The following is a 22,127-nucleotide window of genomic DNA, read 5'->3' on the forward strand; positions in this document are numbered from 1 at the left end:
ATATACTTAACTTTCTTTTACTACATCTTCAATTAAATAAATTCATATTTAAAATGGATAAAAGCTTTACATGTAGGTATTTACACCCTCAAACCTGTTTTAAGCATTTACAGTCAGACCAGTCGGTGAAGGTCGAGCAGTCAAACTGGGTCGCTCATGCTTATAAATAGACCTTCAGCATTCCTCAGTGTACAAAATACAGCTCGCTGTTACTCTGCAGCTGTTTTCACTATAACTTCCACACCACAAACACATGGAGAGATCTCTGTCTGGACAGGACTAGGACAACCTGTTCATAATACATGATGTACTATACTTCATTGAGGAGGTACGAGAAACTGAAGGTTCAGCTTTTGAGACCATGTTGACACCAACGTTCAGCCCCAGCTACCTTCAGTAGAACACAACTTTGTAACCATATATCTTATTACATTAAGTCAGGTTTAACTGTCCGAAAAAATTACGTTAACAGTGAATAAATAATTATTGTGGGAGCAAAGAAACGGATCCTACTAACTTTTGCCTTGATATTTCCTGATGTGCGTACCCTCTTCTTCTTCAATGGATTTGGTGTCAGAATCCAAAAGCTTTCTGTTTTTGCGTGGATGTTTAAGAATCATAGTAGGACACAAAAGCACCAACTGTATTTGGATGAGGAGCGTGACCTTTGACAGGAATGGGATTGAAATGTTTATTTAGTCCCTAATCATATTTTGCTCTACCTCTTCTATCTGTCTGTGTATCAGCTGTCAGAGCACCGAGAGCTGAGGAGCGTCGTTGCTCTGGGTCATCACCTTTTCTACGAGGAGGCGCTGCAGATGGCCGAAGATGGCAAGATCTCCTGCAGGGTGCTGCGGTAAGTAAACTGATTTAATACGAAACACAGAGTCTCCATTCCTGGAACATGTTGTGTGGATTTCGTTGCTTTACATTTGCTTTTGCCCTCATTTTAATCTGGTCTTATTCTTAAATTTTCATGATCAGGACTGAGATGCTTGAGTGTTTTGGGGACATTGATTTCCTGGCCAAGTTGCACTGTGTGCGTCAGGCATGTCAGGTACAGTATTTATGAATTATTAATTAAAATATGTCATGACACCTTAGAGGGGAACTCATCTAAGAATTTTATGGAATACACCATAAAAGATATTGCAAATGTTGTTAAGGTAAGACAGCAGGAGTTTTGTATTGGTGTATTGTATAAACACAATTCATATTCATATGTAAATGCTAAAAAAAAAATAAACAGGAAGGAACTAAATCCTAAATTCCATGGATTGTGTGATTTTATTGAAGAAAATACATGTTAACGTCACAGAAGATTGCACTAGTGGGAACAATTTAAAGCCACTGTGTAGAAAAAAAAAAGAATAAGATGTGTTTTTCTGCAGCTCATTTTGTGCGATAGAACAACCCGGATGTTTCTGGCCGACACAGGAAAGAAAATACTTTCTTCCATTATCATTAAAGGACAGAAGGTAAGTCTGACGCCACAACTAGTGAAGATGATACACGTAAGTGCTTCCCCTCCTAAATGTTATGGTTTGGTTTCCAGAGCCCAAAGAGATTCGAGGAACTGTTTGAGGAGATGATTTCCTTCCTGGAGCACACGGAGCACTGGGAAAACACCGAGGTGGAGCTGGCCACACGAGGGGTACGCGAGCTGCTGTCCCTACAACATAATGTCTTACTTCACACAGGAGTGGACAGCCTCTCTTCTTCTTCCTTTTTTTTTTAAGTTTAACATTTTATCCCCACCCTCGCCAGGTGAAGCACTTGAACTTCTATGATATAGTGCTGGACTTCATCCTGATGGACTCATTCGAGGACCTGGAGAATCCACCGATCTCAATCCAGAACGTGATCAACAACCGCTGGCTCAACAGCTCCTTCAAGGAGACCGTGAGTAATCGCATCAAATACTTCTTTGTGCTAAATGGATCACCGGCAGCTGGTGTAGAGGGGGATAAGACATGTACATTCTTTATAATGTACTAGTGAAATGATTATACTACTAGAACTTGTAATTCTGAAAACTAAATTGTGAATAGAAGTAGATATTTTACAGAACAATACTGTTAATTTTGTAAGTGCAATATACAGCATACATATTGTAGATATATACAGTATATATATATATATATATATATATATATATATATATATATATATATATATATATATATATACACACACATCTGTTGAAAATGGTAAATATAGAGGTAAACACTACAAGTGTTGGCACATTTTTCTGAGATACTTTTATATTTTTGTATCTAAGTTGGTGCATTTCATTTTGAGTATTTGAGCTTTTCATAGAGGATTTATCTGCATGTACTTGACAGGCGGTGGCATCAAGCTGTTGGTCAGTGATGAAGCAGAAGAGACAACACATGAAGGTACAAGTCCAACAAAATGTTCAAACTGTTTTGGATGAACTGCAACAGGTCACACGTCACTTAAATCTCACTGCTTTACCTCCTAAATGACACCTGACACCATCAGGCACAATTATTACGGCTGGAAACACTAGTTGACTACAATCCTACATTTTATTTATTACACCCACAACCATATAACTACTATGCCTTATCAGTTTTGATTGTAGGACAGTTTCAAAATCCTATCCCTTCCCATCAACTTCTTCTCTTTGTCTCAGGTGTCGGACGGCTTCATCGCTCATTTCTATGCGGTGTGTGAGCAGATCAGCCCCGTCCTGGCCTGGGGCTTCCTGGGGCCCAAGAGCTCCCTGCATGACTTCTGCTGCTTCTTCAAGGTCCGTCTCAGCACCAGAAAATAACAACTGCAGTACCCTCTTCCAAACAGGATCTTTACTTCTGTTGTTGTCAAAGCTCATGGATCCACCTAAGCAAGCTTCGTCTTTCATACCTCTTGAGTTTCCATTGTATCAAAATAGGAAATTGATTTCAAGTCTTGGAGGGTTTCATTGAAAATATAGTCAGATTATTAAGACTTTAAAGATGAAAATGTAATAAAAGCTTGAGTTTTCATCACAGGGGCTAGCTGTGGCAAGGTGGCCATTTTGTGCATTTCACCATTGAAAAAGGAAGTGGGTGTAACTTAAGTGTACATTGACCAATTGGCTTGAAATTTTTCAGGATTTATAAGTTCAACCCTGACAACATCTACAGCCGGATATTGACTCAAAAGTTATAGCGCCCCCTAATGGCAACAGGAAGTAGACCTAAAAGTCAAGGTGCTATACTTTAGCAAACTCCTCCTAGAGATTTCATGCGATCAACTTCATATTTGTTTTGTGCCATCTCAAGATGAAAGAACTTAACAATGACAGTTATTAAACGTTTGAGTTTTCATTCAATGGTGTGGACGTGGCAGCCATTTTAAGCATTTATATATGAACAAATAAGTTGTAACTTGAGTGTACGCTGTCCAATTTGGCTACAATTTCTGACAATTGACAATCTTCCAGGCATGAGGACATCTATAGGCAAAAATTCACTTTTGGTCATAGCACCCCCGACTGGCAACAGGAAATCAGCTTTTTATGACAAACATCTGATTTACATGAAACTTATGTGTGTTCGAAATGTGATACTGAGCCGCCCTCCTATACTTCAACCACACCCATGCCCCTTTGAATGACGTTTGCACCGTTTAAAGTACACTTTTGTGTGAGGTATCATTTAACTCAGCAAAGAGGTCCTTTGTCATTGGTCATGGTTTTGCCCGCCCCCTATGCGCGCCTTTGCTTTGCTGGTTTTGCCTTTGTAAACCGCCGATGGTCGGTGTCCAAAGCACAATTGCTGAATACGTACAAGATGTGAAATGGTGACCAATGAGCTCTGAACTCGCAATCTTCATGTCCAAAGGCAAACACTGATCACAGTTTTGTCCAGGTGAGGACTGCTCTAGCTATTTGGGGTATTGAGTCAACCAAGATTGACTGTTAATCAGGATCAGGTGTGTTAAAGCAGACACACTTAATATATGCACAGCGGTTGTCCACAGCACAATGCCTGATTAGATTTACGTATCATCTTGCAAAACCATGGGCTCGCACTCTGAACCATTCAGGCCATATGTAGGTTCTGAAGTAACATTTCCACACTTAGTAGACAACGAGCAGGCTTCTGTGGAATGTAGAATTTAAAGCTGCTGCTGCCAAAAAAAAAAAAAAAAGGCCTGGTATTTATTTTCAAAAAGATCAAAAAATGCCTGATGTTTAAAGGTGATTTATTTTACATCGGCTACCCTACTGTATGCAGTAAAATGTTTTGATGCACTTTGGACTCAATTTTGGATAAATCAAATTTGAACGGTAAATTTGTGAAAGGAAGTTGAAGTTGCCCAAATTTGATTACATCTCAGCATATGATTGGACTTAAGTGCAAAGTTTGAGTTATTGTGCATGGGAAAATGTATTTAATAATACAGGCAAATACAATATGGTCCATCCAGCTTTGCTGCAGCCCCTAAATAGCAAAAGAGCTGCAGAAACAGGCTGCCTACGGTTTACCATCCTCGCTCACTATCGTAATGTAATGTGTGTTCTAAAAGAAAATAAGTTATGGAAAACTGTCTTATGTAAAGTATCTGCTTTGGCATTCATTAAGCATATGTCTTAAAAGTGTTTTTGCTTTTCCTTCAGGATCAGGTGCTGTACTTCCTCAAGGACATTTTTGACCTGGACAAAGTGCGTTACTCTTCTGTGGAGAGTCTAGCAGAAGACATGCTCCACCTGCTGCACAGGCGCTCTGAACTGTTGGTTGCCTACCTGGGAGCAGACTCCCTGCGGCACGTCAACAGCTGCAGTTCCCCGCAGGTGCAGCTGGTGCCCAGCGCCCTGCTGGAGGCACAAGTGCAGTGAGAGACGGGGAACTTCGATCCATCCATCTTGGGTCATCATTACACTACACAAAATAAACTTTCTGCATTTTAACTAGGGTGAGTTCAGCAACTGTTGGACATTACTTTATTTTCCACCCATCAAGCACTTTAATGTTAAACACTTTCACAGGTCTGACATGCACATCTCCCATCATGCTTTGTGCTCTCATTGCTCTGTATCCCAGGATGAACTGTATCAGCTGTCTTGCCTTCAAACTTAAATCATTATCTCCAGTGTGGCATCTCCTCCCCCCTTTTCACTATGCCATAGCAATAATGTATGTAATTTAAACTCGCTGTGAGACATTTTGCGTCATCTTGCAGTAGATTTACTGTTGAGCAATTAGTGTAAAGAAAAGGTATTTTACAGTATTTATTTTACTATACAGTTGAATGGATATATTTTTTAGTTAATTGTGCCTGTATGCATCACTGCATTTGTGATCAGCTTCAAATAGTATGAATACCATTGTGGTACAATAAACTGATATTTAAATGCATTTCCATATCAGCAATGCATAACTACAAATTGTACTGTTTTTGTTACCGTGTTGCGCAGGGAAGTCTCTTAACATTAAGATAATAGGCACCAATACTAAAACCTTCATGCAACATTTAAATGAAGCCTAGCTCATGAAGCCTACAAGGCCCTTAAACCAATCAGTCAACTATAGGAAATCAAATGTACATCACTAGTACATAATCCTGCAGCTCAAGACAGGGAAATGTGCAAGCGGCCTTATTCTTAATGCCCGTATTTAAGCCTCGTCAACACTGAATGTCAGTCTTAATTATTACAATATTTTAGCGTTTGGTCAGTCACTGCCATGTAAAGAACATGAACATAAAAATTTTGAGCAGCGTTACTGCAGGAATATACCTTTTAATATTCTAAAAATGCTTGATACATAAAAGTAAAGTAGTTGTTTGCAGACCTAGTTTCCATGCAGTCACTACAGAAGCACATTAAACTCAGGCTGCTGAAGCCTCATTAACTTTTAGATCTGAGAACAGGAGTCTCCCCCCCCCCCTCTTTATGTGTAGTTTCATTATAAAAAGGTATTTTTTAAATGCCAGTAGGAACAAATCGAACAAGTATCAATGTACATTGACAGACATACTTTAAATTATGGAACTGATGTGGATCTGACTTTCAACACAGGGCAGAATTTTTTTTGCATTTGTGGGTTCACCTCATTTGTGCATAAATTAAGCAAATAAATACTGATGAGAATTAGTTTCTTAAACTTATGTTTATCTAGAATGTAAAATTAAACAAGTGAATGTGTCCAGTTAATTTGTTACAACTTTATTAACATGTCAACATTTCAAAAGTCAGAACAGTTAATTCAAAAAAACAATATATTTGATAATATACACAGCACATTAAACTTTTACCTCTAATGCATGCTCCTTGTTTTGTCTTCTACACCCCCACGAACTGTGTTGAAACATTGAGCATCTCACACGTATAGATGAACAGAAACAGTAAGTGACCCTTTAACTACAGAGAGAAGTGATTGAAGAAAGAAAAAAAAAGCCCCCAAATTTTTACTGCCAATAAAACTGTGCAAGTCATTTTAAAGTACATCACTTCCTGTCCTCATCCAACTTTCTAAAGCACATTCCTATTGACTAAAGGTTACTGATGAAGGCATTCAAGCAACAAAATAAACCATCAGACAACTCTAAATACACTATGGCATCATGGTTATAAAAACAGTCGGTCCGAGCTGAAAAACATGTATCTGACCAACACTTTGCAATCACAGAATTTAAATTTCATTGCGTTGCTGTTTTACCTTATCACTGGAGCTCTTGAACGGTCTACGTTCAGCAGTGGGATTGACTCAAAGGATTCCTCCTTTTGGGGACAAACTACGACAGGGCCTGATTCTATGACCTAAGCTTGCAGCGTCCTCCAACACTGTGAGCGAGAAGTGAAGTTTCAATAGTAGATTTGCACTGCACTTGAGGGCAGATTCACACCACGACAAAAATAAAATAAAAAAAATCATGTATTTCAGCGTTTCTTGATCTAGCGCATGGCATGCAGTTTTGATATAATAGCATCAAAGTTATCTAAAGCATCAATACACAGTCGCCATCAGACTTACCAGGATTCAAAAGTAAGGCTATCAAATATTAAGCACATACGACAATGACATTTCCGTAGTGAGCCTATGCAACAACTTTTTCTGAGTAAAGTCACTTTCTGAAAAGTCAAACTTTATGTAAAAAGTCGTAAAGCTCATGTCATGCAGTTCATTCATGAAAGCAGATTTTAAAAAAGGGCTTCATACTTTGATATATCCTGGACATTTCTTTACGACTAAGCATAAAATGCATTGAGGCATATTAAAAGACACAGGTAAGCATTTGCATGTAAATTGGTCATGTCGCTGGACAAAAACACTGGTTTCCTTAGGTTTCGCTTACCTGTGTTATTGCAGCAGAACCTAAGGTGCAAGGTCTGGGACGACACTGCAAAGATCAGATATATTGCACTGTTTGCCATCAGTGAACAATGCTTAAAATTAACAGCCTTTCACAACAGTGCTCATTCAGAAAATGTCATAATACTGGGCTAGTCAGAAGCACTTCCACTACTAGCATTCCACATGCTCATTTAGGACATTAAAAGTAATAACAGAAGAAACCTAAGCATGCTACACTGGAGTTATGCAGTAGGACGTTTGAAAGCAATATGTTGCAATGAAAGGCATTTAAAAACATGACAGTCTCAACTAGACAATGGCACTTTGCAGGTCAGGTATTCAAAACGCAAAAAAACCAAATGGGAATCCTTAAACAGTTCCTACCAACAGTGTAACAGAGTGCTGACATTCAAACTCAGTTCAGAAATCCAACTGGCAATGAAATGCTACCTACACAAATAGTCTAACAATCTAACAAGTATCAACATACTGTTAAGATTCAAAATCTGAATGCAGATGTCACAAAGGGAAATAAGTCTCAGAAATATGTGGTACAAGATTCTAAAGTACTATTCCTCTCCTCAGAACATTTCATACTTACCCAGTGACATAGGGAAAATGGCAATATGACAAAAATACTACAACTTTGGCAGTTTGTAAAGCATCAAATAAGGCGATTCTCTCAAAGTCAGTCACAGTATTGTACTTACAGTATAGGAGGGCTCAACTGATGGATGAAGACTGCTTAGCCACCCCCGACCCTACAACATCTATGTTCTTATATTCAATAAACACTAACAGAATGGGGACAGCAATGACGATTTTGCAATGTTTTTATATTAAAAAAACATTATTTTAAAAAACAAATTTATACATGTGAGTTAGTTCGCAATTTGAAATGGGCAAGACAAACGTTTCAATGCATTTTTCGATACAGTGGCAATTTACCTGACTGTCCTGGAAGAAGAACACCACAAAATATATAACACTAAAAATGCAACATTTCTTGCAACCACGTTTTCTGAGGAACATGTTAAGGAAGAATACTTGCTTACCGCTTTTCTAAACTTTCCTGTGGAGGAGGAAGTGTCTATATCAGGGCAAAATACAGAGCATACTACCTCAACAAGGTCAGCAAACCAGGCAAAATTTATATATATTTAAAAAAAAAAAAATGAGAGAGAGAGAGCCACAACAACGCAGTTAATGCATGAGGTACGGTACATATGTATACCTGTCTACTTTCGTACGACAAACATCTGTCTACTGCTAAAGTCAGAGCAAAGTCAGAAAACACGTGTATAAAAACGATCTATCAACAAGGACGTTTGTTGGTCTGGACCACTCAGGATCATTTCACGCACATAATGTATCTAAGAGCCTTATAGACAGTTGGAGAGAGACAGGACAGCACAACTTTTGAGTCAACCATTTTGACAATTGAACATGGCCTGCATTTCAAACTTCCCACCCCGTAAAATAAAATCATACAGAGTTTCCTCTTAACCCTTTTAGTTTGTAACCACCCCAACTTACCAACACAGGAGGTTTCAGTTTGTTTTATTGCAAAAACACAACAGGCAATAGCATTTTAAAACTGAGATGATTTACATGGTAATGTCTACAGTTTAATAAACATGAGTTCTAACCACATTTAATGTAGATACAGGGCTGGAATGACCATATGTATAATTACCTCACTAAAAACAAAGCATTTACAAGAAAAAGGAAAAAAAAAAAAACAAGAGGACGTGTTCGCCGGGTAATCTGCCATCTATGTGAAACACTTTCAAACCAAGGAAATTTAAGATCTTCATCAAGGCGTCTGCATCCAAACATTAAACAAAGGATTTTGTTTCGACAATGTAGCATTTACTTTATGTCCACTTCACATTACTGGCCCTGTGCAGAAGAAATACATAGAAGATACATTGCATGTTAACAACGGAAACAGTGGACTCAGCTTCCCAAAATAAAAATGTAAAACCTGTTTGGGGAGGAAATGGTTTTGGTTAAGTGTGTAAGCTGCTGCAGTCACCGGAGCCCTGTAAAACCTAAGGAAGGAAGGCTTTTAGGGCACAAAATAATTGAGTATTGGATGTGGCGGGCAGATTCTTATTGGGGGTGTACCTGAGGGGCTTGTGGTGCTGCACCCATCGTCTGAGGGTTGGCTGTGCCATAGTAAGCAGCCTGCTGGCGGTAGTACTCCGCCCAAGCAGCGCTGTAGTCTGGCTGACCTCCAGGCTGGGAAGCGGCAGCTGCTGCTGCTGTGGCCTGAGGGGCTGCTTGACCTGGAGGGTAAAACAAGAGAACTTGTTACACTTGAACAACAAAAAAGCCTTACACTGGCCAATTAGGCAGCAAGTTAAAAGCAATTTGTCTTTTCAATCATACTTTACATTGAAAAAAGATGACCTACAGTACATTTACATGCAACATGATATAGGTTCAACTACTACTAATCTCATTTCTACAACCAAACCAATTTAGATTACATTAACAGTTAAAAGTAGTGAGAAAACATTGTGTAAGAAGGTGAACGAACCCAACACCACTTTCTTTGGGTGCTGGGACAGAAACCGTCTGCCTTTCTGTCGGGCGGCTGGGAGAGCAGCCACTCTACGGCAGAGGGCTGCTAAAGGAGCACAGCCACCCTTTCATTTTTTCACATTCAAAAATAACCTAGCAGAATAAACAAGAAAGACTAGAAATCCAGGTTAATTACTAACTGCAAACTAAACACTGCAAACTTAAATATAAGTTCAGTCTTAGGATGGGGAGCGAAATGGTCATTTGAAGAAAATGTCACCCCGGCACAAAGTCAGATTTTTTTAAACGGGTGTACCGACCTTGTTTCTTGTAGTATTCCTCCCAGGCTTTTGTGTAGTCCTGAGGTTGTTGACCCTGTTGACCTGAAAAGGAGACAAAAATGTGTCAATGCATCCAAGTGATAAATGAAATTGAAGAAGAAAAAAATAATCAACCACAACATGGTCCTACATGGCTTATTATCCATGACCCACAAATCAAACAAGTTGCATCATTTAACTCTATACACAATCAATAGCAATAACACATTCATGGCACATGGCAAAGCGCTGCCATTTAGTGTTGATAAATCCCTATGCTCGTCTAGAAAATAAGCTACTCTAAACTCATAAAAAGGTGGTTCTGTGTTGACAGCTCAGTCCTGCAGATAGTCAAAAATGTTGCAGTCTAAACAGCACAGGCGTCAAATGTCAAACAAAGTGGAGGCACACTGACGCTCCACAGCAGGCCAGCAGTTCTGACAAATACCCAGACCTGAAAAGGAAGCCGATTGAATGCCTAGTCGCTGTTTAGACTGTCTTGTGTTAATAGGTGTACACTGAAACTACGTTCGTATACCCATTTTCTTGTAATATTCCTCCCAGGCCTCGGAGTAATCTGCCTGTCCACTCTGACCTGCAGCCTTTGGGTCACCTGTTAAAAAAAACGGTAACTTGTAATTAGTGGCTCATTCTCTCAGTTTGTCCTCCATCTGCCTGGGTCGGGTCTGTCATCTTAGGGGTGGTGGAACTATCCTGTCCCTGGGGTACTATAAAAAAGATGCTCTGCAAAAGCAAAGTAATTTAAAAGCTGGAACCAAAACAATACTTGTTTCCTGTAAGTGATACCAGGAAGATGTGAGCACAGAACACTTCTAAAGTCAGCTACACTGCTCTACTCTCGTGTCAACCGTTTATGCTTCTACTAGAGGCGAAGACTGCTAATTGAGAAACACTTCAGTCACCTTGGCCGTTTGTTTGAGTCGTGCCAGGAGCTCCACTTGTCGGGGTCATGGGAGCCTGCGGCTGCTGGCTGTACTGAGCGTAGTAGGCTGCCCACGCTGCTGCGTTGGCATCGGCGGCTGCTTTATCTGAACAAAGAAAACAATGTTAACAAACAAAGGCCAAGACAAACAGTCACAGCTTTCCATTACATAATCTGATGTGGATGGAGTTACCGACTGATCGACCAAGGAGGGAAATCACGAATGTCTTTTTAATTTCAGTCAGACATGAGATGTGTCTGCATGTCAACTAATGGCTGGTACTCACTTGGATCAGGTTGTCCTTGTTGCCAGTGTGGGTAGCCATTGCCCCATCCCTGAGGCTGGTAAGGCGCCGGTGGGCCACTGATGAAAGAAAAGTAACAATTTACTTTTCACGCCTTCACCCGTGTCTAAATACTCTTATTATCACACAGAGCTTGAGGTAAAACAAAAGGCCACAAGACTTACTGGGGTCCTGGAGGTCCCTGGTTGTATGGTCCAGGGTTGTATGGACCCATGGGAGCCCCAGGTGGTCCAGGAGGACCAGGAGGACCATGTGGGCCTGGACCTCCATGTGGACCGTGTGGGCCACCCATTGGAGTGACTGGTCCCTGAACACAGAACACATCCTAGTCAGTAAACAAGCTTTTAAAAAGACAAATGTTCCCAGAGAGATATATAATCAAACTCTTAGCGTCTCACCCCAATTTTCTCTTCCACCAGCTGCCTGGCGTAGTCAATCTGCTGAGGGGAGCCCCGAACTGTGAACATTTTGATGTTGGGATCAGCGTTGGGTGGAGGATTCCTTTGAAGCTCGATCCTGGCTCCGGATTGCTGGCTAATGCCTTTGATTGTCTCCCCACCTGAAGAGTTAAGGAAACATTAACCACAACAACCAAATACATTTAGCTTTAATGAACTGGCCAGCAAGTCCACAAAGAGGGTGCACGCCAAAACAGCAAACTGAATAAACATTTTACCTACCCTGGAACACTGCTAACATGTAGCCCAATTCAAAAATATGTGCAGGTTAATACACGTGTGTAGCATTGAGATGTATATAAACTAGTTTAATACGTATTGGGCATGTATTTGGGGTTTAAATCTAGTAGAGCACAGGTGGAAAGCTTAGCATACAAGTCCTGCAACAGCCAGTTGTTTCAGTCCCATGAACTTCAAAATAAGACTAAGATTCTTTGATAGACTGTGGAAAGACAAAAAGGGTGAATATCCCACATTGTCTGTTCTGCTACACAAGTTGTCTGTCTCCTGTCTCGTTTGGCTTCGTTTAAAATGGTTCTCCTTTCACCAATAATTGATGATAAATATGAACTTAATACTTCAGGCGGCCACTTGCCTTTTCCAATGATGAGGCCAGTCTTCATGGTTGGGACAGTGAAGGTGAACTCCTGCAGGCCACCAGGGGGGCCCATGTTCCAGTTCCCCTGCCCACGACCACGACCTCTGCCGCCACCACCATGCCCTGGGGGCCCACCGGCCTGGACGCTCCTCAGCAGATCGGATATAATTTCTGCTGCATGCTGAGCCTGGTCAGGGGGACCCATAATCTGTGCTATCCTGTCCGGTGTGCTACCGTCATCTAGGAGGGGGAAAATAGTGTAATTAGAGGCTATCGAGACAGAATTGCCGATAGTCAACATAGGTCTACCATCAAACCATTGTCTTGTGCTCAGGTCTCAGATAAGTTTAGGGTTAGGGTTATACATCAGTTTCTCAGCGTGGTGCATGAGTTTTCATCACAGACCATACACATGTCAACTTAAGTGTTTAAGTATCTAAATGACTTTGCTTTTGGCAAATGGTTATTTCTCAGTTCTTCTCATAAATGAGCAGTCTTAATCACTTACCTGGTTTAAACTGAATCCGGACACCTGTGTCATTCTGTATTTTCTTGATCATCTCTCCATTTCTGCCAATAACAATCCCCACTGCAAACCGGGGGACGGGAACCTAAACGACAGAGGATAAAACTAAAGTTAACAAGCCGATTTAACACCTTCTCTGATAAAAGTGATTATTACAAATACTCACATCCAAGCTGTCTCCTCCACCACCACCGCCTCCTCCCCCTCCACCAACTCGTGATCCATACTCGCCCCTCTGCTCCCTGAATCCTTGATCTCTGATCAGCTCCATCACCATCTCTTTGGCTTGCTGAAGATAAAAATACATCTCATTACAGCATTCCTTGACTGCTCTCCATGGAAACAAATAAGGCATGTAAACAACATTTAGTGTCTGGACAGGGATTTACTCAAAAGGATGAAAGCTCATATACAAAATAAAAAAAAGGTACAATTTTATTATGTTAGAAGTGCAATGCTCACACAGAAGAGGACCCACCTGAACTTTAAAGGGTTCTCCTGAAATGCGGAGTGGCTTGTCTGCACCTGTGTTTTGGGGTCCGTCTTGGATCATGACCATCTTCACTCCCGCTCTTTCCTGCAGGTTAAAGAGTAAAATCAGAGTGCGCCTTTTGCCAAATGTGTGCCATCTCAAACTGACTGGACACTCACCTGAAGACTTTTGATAGTTTCTCCTCCCTTCCCAATGACAAGTCCGGCTTTAGAGGCAGGGACCATAATCTCCTGGACCGTCATTCCCGGGCCGTCGTTGTGGTTGAATGCGGGAGCTGGGCGCCCCTTTTCAACTATCTCTGTTAATAGCCTCTTCGCAGCCCTAAGGAAAAACATTACAGTGATACAGTTTTAAATTCAACTTATTTTCCCTTTAACCCATTAAATTAACAAATAGATAGTTAACTTACTGAATGGATTCTGGTCCTCCTGTTAACGTCACCGACCGATCTGGCATTCCTCCACTGTCTACAACACAAGAGACGCAATAACATCACAACAATTACCAAACCTATACGTTCTTAGTATTACTAAGGTCCACAATATCAGCAAGATATCTAAACATACCAGGCGCAATCTGTATCTTACATCCAGACTCTTGCTGCAGACGTGATATTTGTTCGCCTCCTCTTCCAATAACTTGAAGGGGGTGGGGGGGGGGGAGAAGCGTGTTAGATCTAAATATTCAATATCACCAACAACAGAACGGATTATTACTGAACTGTTTATTGTTGAACAAAAACTTACTAAATCCAACCATCCCATCTGGAACCTTGAATTCCTCCGATATTGACCTGAGAATAACAAATCAATGCAAGCTTTTTAATAACATGATCAAATGTTGAAATGGGAAACCTATTTGAATTTAAAATCAAACATCTACCTTGGACCACCCATTCCTCCCATTCCTGAAAAGGCTGCAAAAAAATAGACATCACAGTACATTAGGGGGGAAAGAAGCATAAGTTTAACCCATGCAACAATTTTCCAATTCATGCCAATTTTTTGACCAATTAGGTTGGGAATCATCAAATTAAAGCCATATATTTAACTGCAACTACAGCTACGTCACCATGTCACTTACCGTCATTTGTAGCCACTTTCTTCGTCTCTGGTTGGTCTGTGACGACATGACATAACCAGTATAAGTATCTATCATTATACCCACCATCACATTATGAACAGTGTTCTTCAATCTGAAAATGGCTCTTTAACACTGCCTGAAATTATCATGGATATGGCTAACAGCAGTAGGCTGCAAAGTCACTGAATATACACAACTGGAATATACTTACTTTCAAGATTTTCTGCACCTATCTTAAACCAATGCAGTCCAATTCAATACTCTGTATTACACGGCAATACCTCCCTATATGTTATACTGGTTGAAACTGCTCAAAAGGTGTTGGCTTTTGCATTACTATTAACTAGGTATACCTGATAAACTGGAAACCCATACTGATTTTATTTACATATTTTATACTTGTTTATCAAAGCAAAACCAAAAAGGACTCATCCAGTTCAGCCATAGATTCCTTAATCATACATTACATGTGTTCCCCAACATATTACATTTCATGGACAGATACTGATTTAAAGCAATTGACACAAAATATCCAACTCTTAACACATGCAATAACTAACATACTGCATTGGCTAAAATTGAAAACATTAACAATTTGAAAATAAACTGTTTATACGGTTAGTAATACACAGACTGTTAAGAATTATAAATGAGAATGCACATTGATATTAAAACAAACTGTAGATTGTAAATGCGATTTAGAAAAAAACACAGGCAAGCATTAACTATCAAGACTTGCATTGAATCGATTTGAGCCACTGACCGATATTCAGGTTAGGCATGGGAAAATACCCACCAGCGTCCTCCAGGGGCCTTTTCTGTCCGCCGTAGCCAAACTCGTTTGTTGGGGGTGCCGCAACGCCATCACCACCGATCTTCGCTGCAATCTAAAACACAAAATAAATAAAAAGAAAACAATGTAATGGGATTTCCCGCTGTTTGTGTTAGACGCGTACGGACAGACACGTTGGCTGCGGCCTAGCTACGCTTCTGTCCGGAAGTCTGAGCCAACAAAGGAAAGCGATTACTTCCCCTTAAACTAATGTTAATCAATTCATATTATTATGCAACAGAACGCTTGGGTTCCAGTAACTGATTAATATTGTTGGATTTAATGTGTACATTTGGCTATGATTGCTTCTATTTTACATCTGTACTCGCCTTCGCCGTGTGTCGTAACGTTAGTCATCGTTAGCTTAGCATTGTTCACCGTGCGGCCATATGTAATGCCAGAAAAAAAACAGTAAAACTAGCTTATTTGCTCCCGAATTCGACATTAATGTTATACTAACTTAATACAGTGGTCTTCTTACCTGTCGTGCTCGCTGTAGAGCATCTTTAAAAGCGTCGTTCATTCCACCACCAGCGTTAGAGGAAGGGGGAGCCACGCTGCTGTAGTCAGCCATATCCACTGATCTTCTCTTCTTCTGCGCGACAAGATGGCCGGTTACATTCACGGGATGTCGACCAGAAAACTCGCGGTAATAGAAGGCCTCGCGATAACGACCACGGTTCCCTCTGAGACGTAGTGGACAAGAAGTATAAAGTAGCGGACAATACTATGGTAGCGGGCATTAGCATTACTTAGGCAAAGATTTCCTATACTAAAGTTCAGTAAAAGTACCCTCAAGTTGTAGGCCCTACTTAAAGGTTAACTTTGGTATTTTTCAAATTAGACCCTATTTTTCTATGTTTTTGTGTCTAAGTGACTAATGGGAACAACCATTTTTTGAAAAAAATTACTTAGCCTAGTTACTTCCCGCCACTGCCAAGATGTTCATTTAAGTCAACGTCATTGTGCAGACAGAATTGTCACTGTCAGCATTATATTATTGGATTAAATATAAAGATTTTGAATTTTATGGAGGGTTAAAATCTACAAAAATACACAATTTCTTTAAATAGGTTTTGTCAGCCTTTATCAATGTAAGGCTACTACAGCCATTAAATAAATCTTGTGCAGTAAAGTAGACCTACATTTCCCAATGACTGGTAGAGTAGAAGTATAGGTCTAAAGTAGTAGAAAATGAAAATACTCTAGTTCATGTGCCTCTAAATTGTACTTAAGTATACCACTCTAGTAAATGTAGCCTACTCATTTACTTCCCACCTCTGACTTTGTAGAATGTATTGTATTTATCTGAGGTTAATTCTCATTTGTAGCTGTTTCTTTAACAATAAATGTATTGTAAAGTTTTGCATGTATTATTGCAACTGGTAATGTTTTTGCTTTAGTCAATGCTTTATAACGTTATGTTTTATGTTTGTTATAATACTGAATATTGTACATTTTACAATGAATTTGCCATGGTCCTATAATGTTATGATTTTTCCAAACTTGGCTGCCCTTCTAACTGTATACGATAAGTTAGCAACCTTTGTCACAACACTTTTAAATCCACTATTTGTAAAAAGCAAATGTGTACTGTTGCTTACACCTGTAAGACATATTTAGTTCAAACTCCTTTCAAAGAAACTTAAAACACTCAATGATAAATAGAAAAGAAGATGCCTGACCCCATTTGAAATAACATTTTATTGTACAGCTCACACTTCAACACATCCTCATTTACACAGCCTGGTCTCAAGTAGGAAATTATAGAATTTTGTCAAATGTACTGAATTTCAAGTCACCCGTGCATCTGTAAGGTGTGCTGTATTTAAAAAAGCTACATTATAGAAATTAGAAAGAAAAGCTAAGAAAAAGCTACAGAACAGAAGTATTGAAGGTGGAATTACACACATCTTTAGCCAAGTAAACTAAAAAGAGCTAACAGTTTTAGTTTTGTTTGTGTTCCACAGAAAACAACCTTTCTGCCAAATCTCAAGTATCAGTTGAGAAAACCAGATTTTCAAATTTTCTAGTTAAAGTCTAGTTTATCAGAGCACATGGAAAAGCCCTGAAAAACCACCCATTACACTATAATTTCCTCTGATTCCACATCTTTCATATATCCCTATAAGTCCTTGTAATACACCTAAGGCTGGATGTGAATCTGAGCTGAAAACTGCAAAAGGCCCCAAACTCCCAACTGCTCGGGGCGCCTTTCCATGGACAGCCCCCTCGCTCTGACATCTCTCCATTAGTGCATGTGTAGGTTCTGAGCATGTATAATAACAACTGAGTGTAAAGTGTAGTTTCCGATTGTGGGATTGATAAAGTATGATACAAAATAAAATAAAAAAAGAAATAAAATAAATATTTAAAAATGGATAATAAAAAAAGAGGACAACAACTCATGTCTGTAAATAGATCGGGCACATGCCGCAACACCATGATAGGTGGCAGCTTGCTGCAGGTTTAACCTCAACATTAGCACCTTTAGTGGAGGAAAAAGAGCAAAGAGATTAAAATAAACTTCCATTCATACACTTACTCTGATTTAATAATACTAATTTTAATAATGCTAATGGTGCTTCAGTAAACGAAAACTCACTGCAGCTTTTCCTCAAATTTCAAACGTTTAACATTCAATATCAATGTAAATATATTTTGATGATATGCACACAAATCTATATTTAATAATGCTACTTCACATTGTTTACATTATCACAACAATTTGAGACATTTGTGGGAAAGGAAATGAGTCCAAAAAATCTCTTGTTAGCTTCAAATATGGATGTAATGCACATTTACATCACACAACCAGCAAATGAAATCAACAAAAATTGGTCATGTATAACAGCAAATATGTGTTTGAAGTAGCTTTTTACTTAGGTTTTACTCAAATCAAACAGTAAGTAACTTATCTTTCTGACTTAATGGGGTCAAGGCTCAACACCTAGAATGGGAATAGTTCCCTCTGCATCAAAATAAATGAATACCAAAGACAACCATTTAGCAAACTCTTTACTGGCTAATTTCTCAATCTGGAGAAATGGGACACACCCAAACATTTACGCTAACATGACAATTGTATTACCATAATAACACTCAGGAAGAGGTACCAAACAAGCATGATGGCCCATTTTGCTGGTGAGGACCGGAGCTGTTGATGTGTTGATTGAGCCTCACTGAAACAACGGGTGGGACACTGGCGTTCTGCTAGGACTGAAGCGTATGTTGGCCTCAGCATTACATTTTATGATTTTTGCTATCAGGCCGGATTTAGTATAACAATCTGGGTCAACTGGGGAAACTGCTTTATGTGTTTTAGAAGGAAGGCGGTGTCACAGTGGTACATTTAACTAAACATTTCAGTTTCTTATAATAGGAGTAACTCAAATAAGCAAAAGGGGGTGTAACCTCTTAAAGAAAGTAAAAGATAAAACTTTTTCTTTTTTATAATAAACTGTACATGCCATTTTTATTTCAATAAAAAATGTCTGCAACTTTATGCTTCACCTGGGCGTAGATAAGACACTGTAGCGTTGTCCGTGGCATTCCTTTCAGCACGTTGACGCTGTTGCTTTGCCACATCGACTGAAGACCACCTGCCCTCTTCATCTCCTGGGAGCCTTGGGAGCACAACGTTTCATATGAATCCCTTTCATAGACAGTTGCAATTAATGTGACAGCTTTTCAAAATAATGACTACTTGCAGACTACTTTAGCATTAATTTTATGGAAGATTGAGAAGCATTGACTTTAAGCAATTTTCAAAACATAACACTGAACACATTCTCTTGTATACATGTTGTTTTTCCACATGCAGTTAATTGAATGCTCTTCCGGTATCAGGTAATGGCAAATTATGTAAAACCAGGTAGGCTGGCTGGTAACAGGTTATCTTTACTCCCAGACACAGTAAAATTAAAACAGCGTCAGCCCTTTTTTTGCATTGTAACACTAGGTCATGTTATTACAAAGCTCAAGACATTTTTGGTTCAAGTTTTCTTGAGCTTGGTGAAATAGGATACCAAACCACATAAGAGTCAGCAAATGGAACACGTTATACTGTGCAATGTTCTGTAAGAAGCTATGAAAGCTAAAACAAGTGGACCTTTGAGAATGGGTTATTTGTTAAATAGACTTCATGTGTGGGTTCGGATCAAGAATGTGCGCTGTTAAAATAGTTGAACAAATGAAAGTCTTACAGCAAATGGCACTGCACTTGCATCTCAAACTTGAGCTCCATATGAGATATGAGATATGAGAAAATTTGTATTTGTTTAAACATTTAACCGTCCCACCAAGGTTCAACACGGTTAGGACAGTTGAACCAGTGCCATGCCTGTTGTGTTATCTCAGTTGTTTCTGTGTGTTTTGCAATGCATATAAAGTTTTAATTTACTTGTGTAACATGTTCTTGGGATTGAACATTAGTAAATATATCATGTGAAATCAATTCAATCCACCCATGCATTTCATTGATAAAGTAGCACCTGATAGCGAAGTAGACCTGGAGTTGGGTCTTTACAGGCGGTTGATGGGGGCCGTCATAGTTCGGGATACAGCATCTGCCATACTTGCTGTAAGAACGAATGTCCTCCATGCACCAAAACCAGAAGCCTCTTTGGGGAACTCAATGGGCAGTGCACAACTCTCACCCACATTAAAAACCCACGGACAGACAAAATGAGCAATTGCATTCATCCCTTTGTTATTATTACTCATGCTGAAGTGGATGTATCATAGTTTGTGCACATTAATAAAAGTAACATGATCACAATGCGGCCTGAAGATCTCACCAGACCATTTCCATAACGACACCAGCTCCCCAATGTTGCCCACAGGGTTCAGGATGACCCCAGTCCACTATCATAGAACTGTCCTTATCCGTCCAGGTGGATAAAAACTATTACACTGTCATGAAAGAATCTTAATGACGACCTGTGTGTTTTGTCATCAAACTGCATCTGAATGCATCCTAGTATTACATTACAAAATGCATATAAAGAAAAGTTTTTGAAGTTGCTGGTGATGTCTCTATTGATCAGTAAGCAACTGATTTGTGGAAGAGTGAAGTAATTTTAATATAGAAATACAAAGGTTTGCCAGGTACCGATTCCAAACTTATTTTACTTGCATTATGATGTATAATACTGATCAGGGTGCAATAGATATTTAACCATTTATGAAGTAATAAAGGGTAATAATAAAAATAAAATAAAACGTGTAATAATATGATAACTTATCAATAAGTACACCTAATTGTACAGTGATACCAAAATCTATATATATAACATCTGTTTAGAAAGCCCCTCTGTGTTCTTAACTCAGATGAACCCACTACAGTTAAAGTGTTGTAGTTCACATAAATGAATGCTTCTTTAAATTCAGAAATCAATCCATGAGTTAGTGGGCAAAAAAATCTTAAATTTGAATTTTTACTTTTTTACATTCAGCTTTGACATGCCAACTCCTAACACCCTAAACAAACATATAATTTCCTCCTGGTCAATGACTCCTGATCAGAGAAGAAATGCACATAATTAAAAACAGATATGGCTCTCACATTACATTTATTATATTTCTGGGAAATAATACTGTGAACTGTAAACTGCTGGTGCAAAGGTCAGCCTGAAGTGCTGTGTATTGTCTACTGTGTATCTAAAAAATACACTTTATTATCAAAGACCATTGTTGGTGGTTTAAAAAGAACGTGTTCAGATTGGACTTAACTTCTACATCCGTAAATGCAATGTGTTGTTAAAGGAGATCCAAATAGGAGGTGTAAAACAATACTTTTATAGTGTTTGTATTCAATGTATTCAACAAGGTTATTGTACTTTATCGCAGTTTCTGAAGTTTTCTTGAGAACTTCCTTTTTAAGAGAGAAGTCTGTTACCACTCACCACATTTGTTCTTATCAAGGTCATGAAAGTACATTTTCCATTTCCTCTCTCAGTCCATCATGTAGCTGAGAAACTCTTTAATCCAACATGCCATTTTTGTCTTTGTTGTCAATGATATTCTAGCAGAAAATCAGCCGGTTTGTAGAGATTATTGCTTCAATTAAAAACTGAATGAAATTACAGCCTGGCACAAATACATATCAAAATATTACTAACAAAATAAACAAGATGAATAAGAAGAATATTACCTGGACCTTTCCATACGCTGAGAGGATTCCATGTTTCCTGATTTCATCGTGGAGCTCCGACACTGTTATAAACCCATCCTTGTTTTCATCCAATTTAGCAAATAAATCACAAAACTGCTCCATGGTGCATTAAGAAACAAATTAGCCTCTGATTAAAAATCAGAGGCTAAAAAAAATGCAGTCTGTTTAGTACGGAGAGAAATAACTGCATTGGAGTATCAGAGACTATTGACCTGCAGCTCTGCTCGGAAGCTGACTCATTGGCAGGACTCAGTGCCAAGGTGCCAGTGCAGCATGAACGCTTTTATCATTACCTCAGAGAGCAAGAACAACTCATTTTCTCTCTGGTGCAGCAGGTGGCGTTGTGGCTGCAAGAGCTCAAAATCTTCTTCAATCATCACTGTGCCCTCTCCTCTATATGTGAACCTCGGGTGATGTGTTGAGACAGGTGGATACAATGGGAAGGGTCTGGATAATACATGCTGGGGTAGGGGATAATAATGACACACACACACACACTTACAATTAGCTATTTCATAAGTTTTGTGTATTTTTAGGCTACTACTCAGGCTTATTATG

General features: G+C 39.2%; 3 protein-coding genes across 10 annotated transcripts in view; 1 reads left to right on the forward strand and 2 right to left on the reverse strand.

Annotated features, from left to right (window-relative positions):
• The window catches only part of miga1 (mitoguardin 1), a 14,003-nt gene extending 8,243 nt beyond the window's left edge, over window positions 1-5,760 (forward strand). Inside the window, exons 9-16 of the mRNA XM_034888413.1 lie at window positions 747-856; window positions 985-1,057; window positions 1,392-1,478; window positions 1,556-1,654; window positions 1,768-1,902; window positions 2,346-2,399; window positions 2,660-2,776; window positions 4,631-5,760. Coding sequence (XP_034744304.1) covers window positions 747-856; window positions 985-1,057; window positions 1,392-1,478; window positions 1,556-1,654; window positions 1,768-1,902; window positions 2,346-2,399; window positions 2,660-2,776; window positions 4,631-4,849 — 894 coding nt within the window. The 3' untranslated portion in view covers window positions 4,850-5,760. The remainder of the gene's footprint in view (window positions 1-746; window positions 857-984; window positions 1,058-1,391; window positions 1,479-1,555; window positions 1,655-1,767; window positions 1,903-2,345; window positions 2,400-2,659; window positions 2,777-4,630) is intronic.
• Window positions 5,761-6,162: 402 nt separating this feature from the next.
• On the reverse strand, window positions 6,163-16,067 carry fubp1 (far upstream element (FUSE) binding protein 1). 8 transcript variants are annotated; one of them, XM_034887391.1, is made up of 20 exons: window positions 15,876-16,067; window positions 15,326-15,449; window positions 14,563-14,598; window positions 14,362-14,395; window positions 14,226-14,272; window positions 14,046-14,117; window positions 13,889-13,946; window positions 13,638-13,800; window positions 13,465-13,563; window positions 13,153-13,275; window positions 12,969-13,071; window positions 12,458-12,700; window positions 11,803-11,963; window positions 11,569-11,711; window positions 11,387-11,463; window positions 11,080-11,205; window positions 10,695-10,769; window positions 10,157-10,219; window positions 9,438-9,598; window positions 6,163-9,209 (listed from the first exon to the last, which is right to left on the reverse strand). In XM_034887391.1, the coding sequence occupies exons 1-20, from the start codon at window positions 15,966-15,968 to the stop codon at window positions 9,201-9,203; spliced, it is 2,010 nt and encodes a 669-aa protein (XP_034743282.1). In that variant the 5' UTR covers window positions 15,969-16,067; the 3' UTR covers window positions 6,163-9,200. The 8 variants fall into 8 exon arrangements, with proteins under 8 accessions (XP_034743282.1, XP_034743285.1, XP_034743284.1 ...); XM_034887394.1 differs by having other exon boundaries at window positions 6,163-9,598; window positions 14,067-14,117; window positions 15,359-15,449; XM_034887393.1 differs by having other exon boundaries at window positions 6,163-9,598; window positions 15,359-15,449.
• Window positions 16,068-17,085: 1,018 nt separating this feature from the next.
• Window positions 17,086-22,046, reverse strand: slc25a24l (solute carrier family 25 member 24, like). The gene is given in 11 exon segments (XM_034887467.1): window positions 17,086-17,472; window positions 17,475-17,663; window positions 17,780-17,927; window positions 18,908-19,049; window positions 19,923-20,070; window positions 20,197-20,249; window positions 20,251-20,297; window positions 20,836-20,912; window positions 21,301-21,380; window positions 21,382-21,419; window positions 21,549-22,046. Coding segments are annotated over 11 exon segments (1,131 nt in total). The 5' UTR covers window positions 21,672-22,046; the 3' UTR covers window positions 17,086-17,386.
• Between the last annotated feature and the right edge of the window lie 81 nt (window positions 22,047-22,127).

This window comes from Etheostoma cragini, chromosome 12, assembly GCF_013103735.1.
Source record: "Etheostoma cragini isolate CJK2018 chromosome 12, CSU_Ecrag_1.0, whole genome shotgun sequence".
NCBI lineage: Eukaryota > Metazoa > Chordata > Actinopteri > Perciformes > Percidae > Etheostoma > Etheostoma cragini.